Source organism: Mus pahari, chromosome 6, assembly GCF_900095145.1.
Source record: "Mus pahari chromosome 6, PAHARI_EIJ_v1.1, whole genome shotgun sequence".
In the NCBI taxonomy this organism is placed as follows: Eukaryota; Metazoa; Chordata; class Mammalia; order Rodentia; family Muridae; genus Mus; species Mus pahari.
In genome coordinates, this window is record NC_034595.1 from 92,338,093 (window position 1) to 92,352,240 (window position 14,148).

At 54.5% G+C, this 14,148-nt stretch overlaps 1 protein-coding gene across 5 annotated transcripts; it reads right to left on the bottom strand.

Moving 5' to 3' along the window:
• Positions 1-477: 477 nt before the first annotated feature.
• LOC110323146 (chloride channel protein ClC-Kb) lies at positions 478-12,713 on the bottom strand. 5 transcript variants are annotated; one of them, XR_003844100.1, is made up of 22 exons: positions 12,631-12,713; positions 11,735-11,841; positions 10,969-11,097; positions 10,397-10,525; positions 8,575-8,714; positions 8,130-8,207; positions 7,977-8,055; positions 7,771-7,896; positions 7,073-7,157; positions 6,898-6,999; positions 6,328-6,412; positions 5,912-6,085; positions 4,871-4,940; positions 4,603-4,713; positions 4,104-4,317; positions 3,401-3,534; positions 2,175-2,263; positions 1,942-2,025; positions 1,647-1,733; positions 1,490-1,533; positions 1,204-1,436; positions 479-1,116 (listed from the first exon to the last, which is right to left on the bottom strand). XR_003844100.1 is itself a non-coding variant. In XM_029540353.1 (21 exons), the coding sequence occupies exons 2-21, from the start codon at positions 11,832-11,834 to the stop codon at positions 1,271-1,273; spliced, it is 2,226 nt and encodes a 741-aa protein (XP_029396213.1). In that variant the 5' UTR covers positions 11,835-11,841; positions 12,631-12,713; the 3' UTR covers positions 478-1,270. The 5 variants fall into 5 exon arrangements, 4 of the variants coding, with proteins under 4 accessions (XP_029396213.1, XP_021055922.1, XP_029396215.1 ...); XM_029540353.1 differs by having other exon boundaries at positions 478-1,436; XM_029540355.1 differs by lacking the exon at positions 479-1,116 and having other exon boundaries at positions 1,269-1,411.
• Positions 12,714-14,148: the final 1,435 nt, after the last annotated feature.

Here is a 14,148-nt window from a genome sequence, read left to right on the forward strand (position 1 = left end):
TTCTGAATAAGTTTAAGTGCTTAAAAAAAAAAAAAAAAAAAAAAAAAAAAAAAAAAAAAACAACCAGGAGGTTTTCTTTTCTTTTTTCTGTTTTCGGTGGAGCAGGACTGGAGACTGGACTCAGGTTCTCACCCGAGTTAGACAAACATTCTGCCCCTGAGCTGTGTCTGCAGCCGGCTTTTCGTGTGTGAGCACGTGCGTGTGTCAGTGTGCGTGCCCACGTGCAGGGAGACGCTGGTATCAGGTGTCGCCCCTCAGTCTCTCTCCGACCTTTTGTGTTTTGTTTGTTTTTTGAGGCAAGGACTCACCGAGTTGCCCTGACTGACTGAGAACTTGCTATAGAGACCAGACTGGCCTCTGTTTCCCAAGTGCTGGGGTGAAAGGTGTGAGCTACCACCGCTCAGCCTGCCTGCCTTCCTGCCTGCCTGCTTGCCTGTCTTCCTTCCTTCCTTCCTTCCTTCCTTCCTTCCTTCCTTCCTTCCTTCCTTCCTTCCTTCCTTCCTTCCTTTTCCTCTTCTTTCACCCCGTTTCAGAACTGCTGATTCGTAGATTGGGTGTAGGAGTGGGGACCAGGTCAGAAAGGAAGTGAAGGCCATGACAGGAATGCCCTCTGGGAACAGGACCCGGAGCAGAGGCATGAAAGTGGGTGTGGAATCTAAGTGAAGTGGGATGGCAGAGGGCAGGGTGTGGGTTTAGCAAGGCGAGGACGCCATTGGTCATGGTGGCAGGGCATGGGCAGGGGCGGGCCTTTGAATTATGTGTGGCATTTGGGATGCAGGGCATTCAATACTGGGGGGGGGGGTTGAATAGATATCTGGGTTGGGGGTACAGACCATGAAGTGGTTTGAGGTATTGGGGTGTCCTGGACTTACGTGTAGACAGTCACCCGATAGCTATCCATGCCCAATTACAAAGCCCACGGCTCAGTGGCCCATCACATTGAGTGCGAGGGCTGGAGAGCCCAGTGGTCAGGTTGGAGGTGTCTGTTGAAGAAGAGGAGCTGTGTGAGGCTGCCCTCGCTGTACCTGAGTTGAGTGTGAGGAGGAAGAGGGCAAATCAAATCTGCAGGCATGAAGCTCGGTCCTTCGGGGTCACAGATCACCCTGTGTACATTGTCTGGAGCGATAGGAGAAAGGGGGCGCCTTGATGACCGTGGTGTAGAAGGTCCCTCAAAGAGGAAGCTCCCCTCCCCGCTCTGCACACCCTTAAGGGAGAAGAGGGGACACCAGTGGCTCCAGACATCAGTTTTATTTTTCTCAGAAGCTCCTGGTTAGCAGCAGACAACCCCAGAAGGCACAAGGGTCACAACGCGACAGAACACGCGGATGTCTTCATTTATTCTCAGCTCCTTCGGGGAGGGGAGTGTGACTACGGAGCGTTCTTCTCTGCTGAGTGGAGATGCCCTGCGGGGCTGAGAGATCCCAGATCCAGGGCAACTGAGCGGCTGGGCACGCCAGGCTGCCGACCCCCCCCCCCCAGGCTGACTCACTTGGGGGCGGGCGGGTTGGTCAGGGTTGAGATTGCTTGCTTCAGCTATGACAGAGAAACAGAGGATAGTGGGGAGGAAAGATTAGAGGAGGCGAGGCTGGAGGGAATTGGTGCCCCCCACCTCCTCAATGTTGCCCCAGCTCTCAAGACCCCAGTACCTCCACCCACGACACAGAGCCCACAGCTCTGCCTCGTGACGTCACGAACAGCGTCTGAAGGTTCAGCAGCTCAAAAAGGTTGTGTGTCTGCAGAGGGGTTGAGAGGAAACGCTAACACCCCTTTGCCCGCATACCGCCTCCTTGCCTGGTGAGCGGGCTGCGATGTGAAATCTGACCACTAGGGGGAGGCAGAGTCCGCGTGAGGAGCTGGATGAGGTCTCTGTTAGAAGGGCCCTGGGGATCATTCTCCAGCCTCCGCCTCCATCCCTCTCTCTCTCTCTAGTTCTCTCTTTACCTCGTGCAGGGAGGTCTCCGGGGACAGCTGCAGTGTCACTGGCTGGGTGGGGCAGCCATTAGTCAAGATATCCTGAAGACAGGGCTGAGGATAGGGCAAAGGACAGTTGGGACCTGGGCCAGCCACCAGCTTCTAGACCTTGGTCTCTGAACTCCTCTAGGTTAGCTGTCCCCTCCCTTCACAGCCCAGCTCACCAACTCCATCCCATCCCCTCCTCTGGCAGGAGGACCCACCTGCTGGCCCGGAGCCCAGGAAGCTGGCTCAGTCCGGAGGGCTTGCACTAAGTGGGTCCTTTTTACAGCGCCCACCAGGGTCTGAGACTCTAACATGTAAAGAGGGAGGGATGCATTATGAACACAGAACATTATAAATGTAAGTCATATCCGCTGAGCACCTACTATGTGCCAAGAACATGCTAGGCGCTCTCGTGTCTGAGGAAAGCTTGTGTGTGATCTGTTAGGATTCTCCTCCTCCTCCTTCTCCTCCTCTGCCTCCGCCGCCGCCGCCGCCGCCGCCGCCGCCGCCGCCGCCGACTCCTCCTCCTTCTTCTTCTTCTTTTTGGTTTTTTTGAAACAGCGTTTCTCTGTGTAGCCCTGGCTGTCCTGGGACTCACTCTTAGACCAGGCTGTCCTGAAACTCAGAAATCTGCCTGCCTCTGCCTCCCAGGCAAGGACACTGCCACTAGTCATGGAGCCCGGTGGCCGGTCATGGAGCCCGAGAGGTAACTCTGCAAGGTTCTTTCCCTTCCAGGTGACTTTATTCTGCTCGCCGTGGGGCATATAGGTGACCTTGGTTATTCATGTTGCTCACGGCTCAGGTGCTCCGCCCAAGGGCAAATGGGACGCAGGCCCCAACAGTGCTACCCTGACTGAGTGTGCACCCTGCCCTGTTGGCACAGAGAGGACGCACGGATGGATGGACAGGTGCTCCCGGAGCTTCAGGTAGCTCCTCCCCTACGTGGGTTATCTTCCTCCCTTAAGAACCACGCTCTGTGAACTGGAGACGGGCGCTTGGGTTAGTCTCTCCCTAAGACTTAACACCATCCTTCTGCCTTTTAAAGGATGAGCTCATCTTGGCAAACATAACAAGGGCGGGGGTGGGGAGGAACACTCAGGAATGTGGAGAATCAGCCCATGAGGCTTGGGTCCCGGAATCCAAAGAGCCAGTCCCAGGTTGTCTTTCAAGCACCTCTCAGCTTTTTCATTAAGTGCATCACCTCTACTTTCTCGGGGAGAAGTGGCTACAGGGTCCATTTTCTCCACGAAGAAACTGGAGCTCAGAGAGATTAGGAGACTTGGCCCTGGGTCACATAGCTACCCAGTTGCAGAGTCCAGATTAAGGGACAGATCTAACAGCCTGCTTACCCATGCTGCCCTGACAGGCAGGCCGTTAGAGGGAAGCAGGGGGAAGCCCAAACTCTCCTCCGGGGCAGCCACCTTCTCCTCAATGGCTGCAGTACCTGTAGTCTCCACCAGGGGGTACTGGGTCACATCTGTGGAGATCAAGACTTGGATCACTTCCTCCAGGGGCATGTCTTTGGCCAGCGAGGCGAGGGCGCAGTTCATGAAGTGACCCACAGTCACGGAGTGGGAACTGTGGGCAGAGGGCGGCATCAGTCAGACCTGGAAATGGGAAGATACTGGCCTGGGGCAAGGCGGGGTCATCCCAAGGAGCCTCGCTGGGAGAAGACCTGTGATTCCCAAGGAGGGGTTCGGAGGAACCCATAGGTTCTAGAAAGAGAAGCTGTGAGAACCACACCTATCTTAAAGACTGGGAAACTGAGGCTTGTTTGGAGCTGGACCTTGGATTCAGTGACACTTGGAGCCTTTGAGATGCGCCGCTTTGGGACCAAAGATGCTAGGGTACAATCTGATCAAGGTGGGGTCTCAGAGCCCATTTTGTGTGACAGATACCAGAAAGCCATCAGAGCAGGGGAGGGGAAGAGAGCGGCCCCTCCTGTCCGTTGCTCATTTCCTATCAGTCTTGCCTGACGGAGACCTAGCTTCTTCATCTAGCTCGTGGGCTGTGAGGATGTTGAGGGGACCAGAGGGCAGGTGTGTATCACCCTACAGTTCAAGGTCAACAGTTCCAGCTTTTCCAGGAGCCTCTCCACCCCCAACCACCCTGGGCATCATCACGCCATCAGCCAGGCCGAGGCTCACCCAATCTGTCGGCCACGGATCCACGGCAGATACGGCAGTTTCTTGACGATGATGGTGCCATCGTAGAAAGAGGGCTGGAAGCTCTGAGAGATGGCGTTGGCCGCCAGCACGGCCATCAGCACAGGCAGTGCGTGAACGATCTGGCCCGTGACCTCAAAGGCCAGCAGTGCCGTGGAAAGGGTGTGGGTCACCGCCCCCGAGAAGGCAGCAGCACCTGTGGGGGTACAGCCAAGGTGTGGGGGGATCCCAGGCCAGGGTCCAGGCTCACCCAGAGGGCAAGGTGGGCACAGTGCGACCACCGTTAGGTTCAGCAGTGCACAAGGAGCACACACCGAAGCTGTTGGAAGGTCCTAGCCATGCTGAGAGGAAAGGGTGCAGAGCAGGTAAGGGATGGGAAAGAAAACCAAGAGAAAGCAGGCTTGGGAGATGGTAGGGCTTGGGGAGTGGACAGGCCCACTGAGGAGAGGGGGACCCACCCACTGGCCCCAGATACACTCACCTGCCAGAGCATAGGCCCCGGGCATGATGGGATTGACCCTGCCTCCAGCCACAATGCCCTCTGGGAAGGAGACAGATAGAACCTCCCCAAAGAGGCGCCCAATGGCAGCTCCTGCCACAGATTCAGAGTAAAGGAAGCAATCAGGCTGATCCCAACTCCTCAGGCCCCATCCCACCCCATCCCCGGTACCACTGTGGGAGGGAGAAGATACTGGAAGTCACGTCCTATGCCCCTAAACCCTCTCAGACATCCGGGACTCCAGTATTACCATAGACAAAGATGGGCAAGAAGTATCCAGCAGGGATGGGGATGGTGGTCGCCAAAATCATCATCCAGAACTGTAGGAGGGTTGCACCCACGGGGCAAGAGTTAGAAGCATCAGAGGAGGACGTGGGCGGGGTGGGGGGAGGGAGCCAGGGGGAGGTTCCTAGAGAAAAGGATGCCCCGGCTGGAGCCCACGGCAGCATTTGGCTCTAGAGATGAAGGAACCAAGCCGAGATAAAGCACCTACTGTGTGCAAGCACGTGCCAGGTTTGTCCCTCTCTGCTCTCTCAGCCTGCCCTTGAAGAACAACTATCCCATCTCAAAGAATGTAGGGAGGAGGAAGGTAACTGCTTTGGAAATGAGCCTGACCGCTTCAGTCTGGCCCCTGGAAGCCACAAGGGGGAAAGCAACCTCTGCAAGTTGTCCTCTGAGCTCCACATTGTACTGTGGCACACCGCATACACACACACATGTACACACACACACATGCACACGCACACATGCACACACGCGCACACACACATGCACGCACATACAAACACACATGCACAGGCACGCACACACACACGCTCACATACACGCACACATGCACACACACGCACACACGTGCACGCATGCAATGCACACACACGCACACACGTGCATGCACAAACACACACGCACACATACAAACACACACACACGTGCACGCACAAACACACACACACATGCACGCATGCATGCACAGGCACGCATGCACACCGATCTTTGTAAGAATAAGGGAACCAGGTGCCATAGATCATGACTGTCACCCAGGAACTGGGGGGCTGAGGCAGGCAGAAGAAGTACAAGCCCCTGAAGAGCCTGGGCTGCATAGTGAGCCTGAACCTCTCAGATGAAGGCAGGGAGGGGGAGGAGTTGAGGCTGGGAGGGTCTCTGAGGTACACAGTGGGCCAGGGTTAGAGCTGGGACCTAGACATAGGAGGCGGTGCTCCAAGCTTTAGTTCAGAAAGCAGCCCCATCTCACCCAGGACCTGCCGTGACTCTGCCCATACAAGGGACCCACCTTCATGACCAGGAAGAAGACTAGTGTCCCAAAGACAGTCAACTGTGGATGACACCATTCCAACCACAGGTTCTGGGGATCAGGCTCCGCTGCCCAGGGTGGAGACGAGTTCTTAGTCATCAGGGCCCAGGAGTTGTTGTCAAACATTGTCTCCAAATGCTCCGACATGGACAGCTGGGGCCGAGGCAGTGGTAGGTAGGTCAACATGCCCACCTCTGTCCCATTGCCCATCTGAGCTTTAGTTACATTAGCCCTTCCCGGCTAGGGACCCTAAGGATGGCTCTGCCATGGCGCAGCTACAACCTCGTGTGCCGAAAAATGAGCCATGGGCATTTTCTTTAGTGGGTTTTGAGGGACAGCACAGGAACTACAAATGGGGGTTCCCCACTGCTACCACCCAGCTCCATTCCTCTTACCCGGGAAGCCATGAAGTGGCCCACACCAGGGGGATACGTGATGGAAGCCAGGACCACAGCGGCCAGAGCTGAGTACAAGGGTTTGCTGTGGGGGAACGGAAGCTGGAGTTGCCTCCTCTCCTTCCCCACGGCCTTGGGGTTCACACTGAAGAAAGGGGTACGGAGAAGGAAGGGACAACAGCAAGGAAACTACCAGGTGCCCCCGACCCCGCAAAGAAAGAGATGAAGTGAGACCTGGAGACCTGATGGGACTAGAGGCGAGAGGAGGGCAGAAAGAGACCATGAGAGGGACGAGCCAAGCCTAGATGGGCACTGGCCTTGCTGGCCTAGACCATAAAGCAAGTATGCAGGAGATGGAGAGGAGGGGGCGCAGGGCTCAGGGAGGGGATGCGGATTGGAGGGACACGGGGAGGGGGTTCATTTTCACAGACTGCCGGATCTGCCAGGGCGCTTTGCATGAGATCAGATAGGTAGTGCTTCAGAGGGTTAGTAGAAAGAGGGGTTCCGTGAAAGGGGTGGGACTTTACGGAAGGTCGAAAGCGGGGCGCTCCCTGAGGGGGTCCAGCCCACCTGGTAGCCAACAGTTTGGAGGTGAACCCATTGGCCTTGAGGAAAAATAAGAAAGTCCGCTGGCTGTAGTTGTACCCGCAGCTCAGGACGCCACAGATGGCCCTGGAAGTGGAGGTGTTGGTGAAGCCACCACCTCACCTTGAGTGTGGCTTTCGGGACTTGACAGCCCACTCACCCCAGGGCCACAAAAAAGAAGATCTCTGGCAAGTCAAAGGGTATGTCCACTGGAAAGCTGGTCTTGTAGATGGAGGTGATGGTCTCTGGGGAAGGAAGAGAGTGGGGATCCCGTGCCAGCCTTCCACACCCTAACCCAGTCTCAGAATAACTCGGGCAAGGATGGGGGTGGCTTCTGACCCAACCTCAAATTTCCCTGGAACTCTAGGCACCGCAGTGGCTCTCATCCTAAGGATTTTGGGGATCACATATCAGATATCCTGCATATCAGATATTTATATTTCCATTCATAACAGTCACCAAGTAACGGGCTGGGGAAATGGCTCAGCGGTTAAGAGCACTGACTGCTCTTCTAGAGGTCCTGAGTTCAATTCCCAGCAACCACACGGTGGCTCACAACCATCTGTAATGGGATCCAATGCCCTCTTCTGGTGTGTCTGAAGAGTACAGTGTACTCATATACATAAATAAATCTTTTTAAAAAAAAGTAAAAAAAAAAAAAACAACCAGTAACCAAATTACAGTTATTAAGTAGCAACCAAATAATTTTATCATTCAGGGTCGCAGCATTGGGAAGGTTGGAAACCACTGTTGAAGAAACAGAAAAGAAAGGAGGATGGTCTGAAAGGAGATGGAGTGAGAAAGGGGAGGAGTCACAGAAGAGAGAGGGTGGAGACTAGGTCCCAATATGGTGCTCACCCTGTTCACTGTTGAAGACCGCCAGGAGACGGAACATGAAGGCCCCGCAGGTGGCAGCGAAGAAGCCCCTCCAGTAATCCCAGACGGAGAAGTGAGAGGACATGACCTCGATGCTGAACAAGACACCTAGGGGACACGCGGCTCAGGAGGACCTCTATCCCCCTGGCTGCAGAACACAGGGTACGGAAGGGCGAGGGAGCTCTCACCGCTGATGGGGGCTGCGAACACCGTGGCCACACCCACCGCGGCTCCTGCGGCCAACAGTTCCATTTCTTTGGTCTTGCTCTGGGAGGAACAGAATCCTAGGCTTTGACCTTTTATGCCCGCTCCCCTAGGAGACCCAAGCCTGTGCCCCTCACCTCAGGTTCCCCGACGGTCTTGGTGCGCACGCGGCCCAGGTAAGCCGCGATCATCACGCTCAGGTGCACGAAGGGGCCCTGCAGTGGGCGGCAGTGAGGCCGTTGCTGGGAAGCTGGACCCTACCTCCCCATCCTTCCTCTTCCCCCTCTCCCCTTTCTCCTCTCCTCTTTTTCCTCTCCCGCATCCCCCCTTCTCTTCCTCCACTACCATCTCCTCCTTTTTCTTTTTTCTTTCTTCTTAAGGTCTTCGGAAAGAACAGTACAAGCCTCGCCCAGGAATGTCCCAGCATCAAATCCTTGTCCACGCCCTTCACTGTCCCGAGATACTTTTCGTCACATTCGGGGACCCCTGAGACTGGGCTTCCAAGGCTAGGCTGGCTGTGGCATGGACTACAGAAGGCAGGGTGGGGCGACAGGATGGGAGGCGGGCCCTCCATGTCCGTACCAGTTTTCCTAGAAAGATGGTGCTGCCCGTTGCCAGGGTGCAGGAGAGGCCCGCCACCTTGGCCCCGAAGTTCTTAATGTCTAGGTAGTCCTCCAGGACCACTCCGGTCAAGATGGTCTTCACCTCAGGGATTCCAGACCCTGGTCCAGATGGGCAGAGGACAGCGGGAGATAGAGTCTGCATTTATTCTTTCAGCACCCGTGTAACAAGCACTCGCAGGGCTCTTTCCAGTGGGATCTCTCCCAGACTGGGGGAGAGGCTGCTTAAGATTCAAGAAATAAGCTGGGCAGTAGTGGCACACCCCTTTAATCCCAGCCCTCGGGAGGCAGAGGCAGGTGGATCTCTGTGAGTTTGAGGCTAGCCTGGTCTACAGAATTCCAGGACAGCGAAGCTACAAAGAAATCCTGGTTTTAAAAACAGATTTATTTATTTAATGTATATGAATACACAGTTGCTGTGTTCAGACACAGATATGAATGGCTACATAGTTGCCAAGAATTGAACTCAGGACCTCTGGAAGTGCAGGCAGTGCTCTTAACCGCTGTGCCATCTCTCCAGCCCAGAGAAAACCTGTCTTGAATAACCAAATAGATAGATAGAAAGATAGAAAGGTAGAAAGAAAGATAGAAAGAAAGAAAGAAAGAAAGAAAGAAAGAAAGAAAGAAAGAAAGAAAGATAGATAGAGACTGATAGATAATATAAAAATAAAATTTCAAGAAATAAGCTAGTTATGGTGGTGCATTCCTTTAATCCTAGCACTTAGCAAGCAGAGACAGACAGATCTCCATAACTTCTAGGCCAGTCTGGTGTATGTAGCAAGTTGCAAGCCATACAGAGCTATATAATAAGACCCTGACTTTTAAAAAGACTTTTTTGGCCGACAGTGGTGGCGCACACCTGTAATCCCAGCACTCGGGAGGCAGAGGCAGGTGGATTTCTGAGTTAGAGGCCAGCCTGGTCTACATAGTGAGTTCCAGGACAGCCAGGGCTATACAGAGAAAACCTGTCTCGAAAAACCAAAAAGAAAAAAGAAAAAAAATGAAAGGAAGGAAGGAAGGAAGGAAGGAAGGAAGGAAGGAAGGAAGGAAGAAAGAAAGAAAGACTCACAAGGCACAGGAAACTCCTGAAACTTATAGGATTTACAAGGTTCCTGCCCAAGGTTGTATCAGCAGCAACAATAGCAAGGGAGAGGCAACGTTCCCACAGTCGGCAGAGGCCCGCCTTTCATCAGTTGTCACCCATACTGGGGTGGGCTTTTTGGTGATGCAGAGGCCTGCTGTAACTCACTCCACTCCCATGCTCTGTAAGCCCAATAAACTCTTAGCTTTGTTAACCTGGACTTTTGGTGGAGTCAATGTTTTGGTCTGTGGTTGGCACTTTATGTGAGATAAGCACAGGTTTGTGTCTCCTCAGGGAAAGTCACAAAGCAGCCTCATGCTCCGTATGGATTCATAACAGCCACCAGAGGAAGAAACTGGGGGTCAGATGGACCTTCAAGATTCCCCAAACTCCAGTGCTGTAGCTGGAGGCAGCTCTAGAGGCTGAGCAGATTTGGCAACAGTCCTGAATGGGAACCAATCCTTGCTGGCCCAGGGGAGCCCAGGGAAGTGGTACGGAACTGGCGATGATCCAGTCCCCTTTTTCTCCATCTCCCTGTGTTACTTTGGGTAAATGGCTTGTCTCTCCTAAGCTTGCTAACGTGAGGTTACTGTACCCAACCTCCTTCCTCAAGCCACATAGGATGTATAAAGATTTGGACCCATGAGGACTACAGGACAAGACAGGTTGTCCACGGTTCAGAGACCAGGTGACCATGACTCACCTCCAGAGGATGGCGTGATGCTCTGTGAGAAGCCAGAGGAGAAGGACAGAAGAGCCACGGGGTACACGGTCCAGGAGAGGTACCGGAGCAGGTGGCCGCCCCCAACTTCCCTGTACAGCCACTTGTGTGCTGGAGATGACCAGCAATCAGGAGCCACCCAGAGCCTCACCCTGGGGACAGACACTACCATACCCACTTACAGACTAGGAAAGGGCCCAAGGCCAACCAGTGATTAGTGGAGAAACTGTGACTGGGATCAAGGACCACTGAACTGAGAGCAAGGTGGGAGAGAAGGAACAGGGGTGACCAAGCTTAGAAGAGGGGGGCTCCACACTCTCTGTGCAGATGTGATGGCACGGGAGGGGGGAGCAGGGTGGAGGAGGGGGAGACCAGCAGGGCACAGAGCTTGCCTAAAGGCACACAGCAAGTCAAAAGCCAAGTAAGGGTCAACTCCAGGCCTGGCCACTCATAGCCGTATCCCTGCCCCACTGTCCCCAGCGATCCAGCTGATATCCCAGGTGTGTATAGGAATCCCATCACCCTGAGCCTTGTGCATGCCGCAGAGGCCTTACCTCTGACCACGCGCCCAATAGCGAAGTTCATGGCATAGCTGATTAGAGCCATGAGCACCCCGAGAGCCACCAGGAAGTACCAGTCCTCACCCACACGGAACAGCCGCTCTCTCAGCCACTCTAGGCCCCCTGGACAGGACACTGGGGTCACAGCTCCATCCCTGGGGGCTGCTCAGGCTCTGGGCAGGGAGGGCCAGGCCAGACAGAGTAGAGACCGCATGGCCAAAGATCAAAGTAATGATCTGTGAGTGAGTGCTCACCCACCGCTCGAGGATCGAGCATGGTTTGTGGCAGGTACGGGTGGCAGCACTGTGGGTACCGTGCCTGTGGCCCTGCAGAAGGCCTTTGACCTTCCCTTCCATCTCCTCCCACACTGGTGATCACACTTATGAGTGGTTTCATGGAAGAGTTGGGCATTGCAGCTCTAGTGTGTATTTGGGTAGGGGCTGCATCCTAGAGAGCACTGGTGGGAAGGGGTGCTCAGCTACATCACCAGCTTCCAGCCCTGCCTCGAAGCTCACCCTCTCTGGCTGTGCCCCACTCCACAGCCCCCAGTGGCTGGGCCTGCTCTTTCCGGGGTCCCTGCTTTCTTTACTCTCTGACTACAAAGACAGATTCAAAGATAAGCACACAGACTCTTCCACCAAGCAACCCAAGAGTATCGTCTGGGAGCAAACTAAAACAGGGAGGTTGATCTTGGGCCTGGGGGGCAGGGAGGGTGTTGTTCCATGGGACTCTGCAGGGAAGGGTGGGCGGGAGTTCTTACCCTGGATGTTTCTGCGGAGGCGCGGGCATGGCCCCCAGAGTTCTTGCAGTGGCACTGGCTTCTTGGAGGAGCCCTCACGAAGCCCCACTAATTCCTCCATGGTTTCTCTGAGGTCAGGTGGACAGTTGCTTGGTGAGCCACCATGTGCCTGTGCCCCACTGCTAGGACATTCCAGTGTACTCTCTCTTAAGTAAAAGGGAAAGCTGTGGTCTTGTGTGTGTGCACGTGTGTGCGTGTGCCATGTGTGTATACACATGTGTACGTGTGGGTGAGCTGTGTGTGCGTGTACATGTGTGTGTGTGCTGTGTGTGCATACACATGTGTACGTGTGGGTGAGCTATGTGTGCATGTACATGTGTGTGTGCTGTGTGTGTATACACATGTGTATGTGTGGGTGAGCTGTGTGTGCGAGTACATGTGTGTACGTGTGTTGTGTGTGTGTGTACACGTGTGTATGTGTGCATGTGCGGTGGGTGAGCACTCACTCACATGACCCATGGGGATTTTGTGTGCATGCATGGCATCTGGAAGGCTCTTCTATGTCTTAGATGCAAGGAGCTACTTCTGTGGTGTCTTTTAGTGTTTACAAGTCCTAAGCAGAACTGTCCCCCTGGATTAACTCCCATTGCTACGCTCCTGAGACACTCAGCCATTTCTCCTGCTCAGAGTGCAGGGATGGCCTTGGTCCTGTGCCATCCTCATGGTCATCTGGGATGCCCTATGGCCATCCTTCAGAATTCTGTGCTCCTCAGGAGGTCAGAAGACCCCCAAGTCCCGAGTGAGGTCCTTGAGGGCAAATGCCTCAGGTCCCATACCCTCCCTCTCCGTGTCTGGCCTGGTCCTGGCAGATGCTATCTGAGATCCGTGCCCCCCCTCAGCACCCACCTGCTCCTCACCTGTTAGTGTGCCCTGCTGAAGCCCCAACAGGCCCTCCTCCAACACAGCTTCTTTGTTTGTAGCTCCTGTGCACCTGGACAGGTGTGCCCTCCACCAATCACCACCCTCCCCTCCCCTCCTGGGGTTAAGGAAGCCATTTAGAATGTCCTTGAGAAACTGGCCCGAACTCACAGACTGACCAGGAAGCTGCTGAGGAGTCAGGAGGGGCTGTCCCACACAAGAAAGCAAGCGGACTACTGAGCATGCTCCAACGCTGCAGGTCCCTGGGGACCCCTGGGGTCTGAGCCTGGGAACAGGAGCTGCTGAGCAGGCAGGTTAATCACGGTCCTGCGGTCCTGCGCTGTGGCTGAGCCTCGGGGTCTAGGCTCTCAGCTCGACATGAAAAGGGGTTCCAAAGCGGGAGAAGAGAGGGAGTTCAGAGTAGGGGTTCAACAGACGGCACCTGGGTTCACAGTAATGGGCTCCCAATGGCTGGTTTACCCACAATGCTCAGAACTGCCTCAAGAGAAGATGGCCCATTATCCCATTTCAAAGGGACAGAATCTCAGAACTGCGAGGCTTCTTGTCTAAAGTCACAGAGGCCATCTGGCGTGGTGGCATGTACCCAATACCACTGCCACTCAGACCCCAGCTGCTGAGGGCCAGAGCCGGGACTCCCACCTTGGTTTGCTGGACACCAGAGTGGGCACACTGTTCTCTGAGCTCACATTGACAGTCTCATCTTGTTCAGGGGTGGAGAGGAAGGCAAGGGTGGTGAACTGGAAGGGCTGGAGGCTGCCAGGGCCTGGCAAGGAAATGAATGAACTTTTCATCAAGCCTCTAAATCTCAGAAAACTGTGGTGTGTGGGGTGTGTGTGTGTGTGTGTGTGTGTGTGTGAATATGTGTGTTCATGTGATGTGTATGAGTGTGTATAAATATGTGTGTGCCCGTGTGTGTGGATCTATATGTTTATGTGTGTGTAAATATGTGTGTGAATGTGTGCGTGTGCATATGTTTATGTGTGTGCATTTGTGTGCTCATGTGCATGTGTCTGTGTGTGTGTGTATGTGTGAATGCCCACACACCCGTGCACATGCACGTGAGTACTGTTCTGCCATTCAGTACGACCCCCACATGCTTGTGAGTTGAAGCAATGACACTACTTTGCTGATGCTTGATAAAAGTGTTTGTCATCTCTTACCGATGGTCACAGCAGAGGCTGAGCTCGGGTCCAGTCTGTCTTCTGTCCCATCTCTGAGCTCCCAAGGTTTTAGCAGGGCAGTGGCCACAATATAGAGAATGTGAGCCCGGTGCCACTTTTAGGAGATACGGGGGCTGGTGATGCAGCTCTGCTAGTACAGTGCCTCGCTAGCATGCGTGAAGCCCTGAGTTTGGTTCCTAACACTGCCTGAGCTCAGTGTGGAGCACATGCCTGAAGCCCCAGTTCTTGGGAGGCAGAGGCAGAGGCAGAGGCAGAGGCAGAGGCAGAGGCAGAGGCAGAGGCAGAGGCAGAGGCAGAGGCAGAGGCAGAGGCAGA

Coding starts and splice junctions, on each gene's coding strand:
- LOC110323146 (XM_029540353.1), bottom strand. CDS start 11,834: ATGGAGGAATTAGTGGGGCTTCGTGAGGGCTCCTCCAAGAAGCCAGTG. Junction 2,264..3,400: donor CCCCCTGGTGGAGACTACAG/GTACTGCAGCCA, acceptor TTTACATGTTAG/AGTCTCAGACCCTGGTGGGC. Junction 1,734..1,941: donor CGGAGACCTCCCTGCACGAG/GTAAAGAGAGAA, acceptor ACCCCTCTGCAG/ACACACAACCTTTTTGAGCT.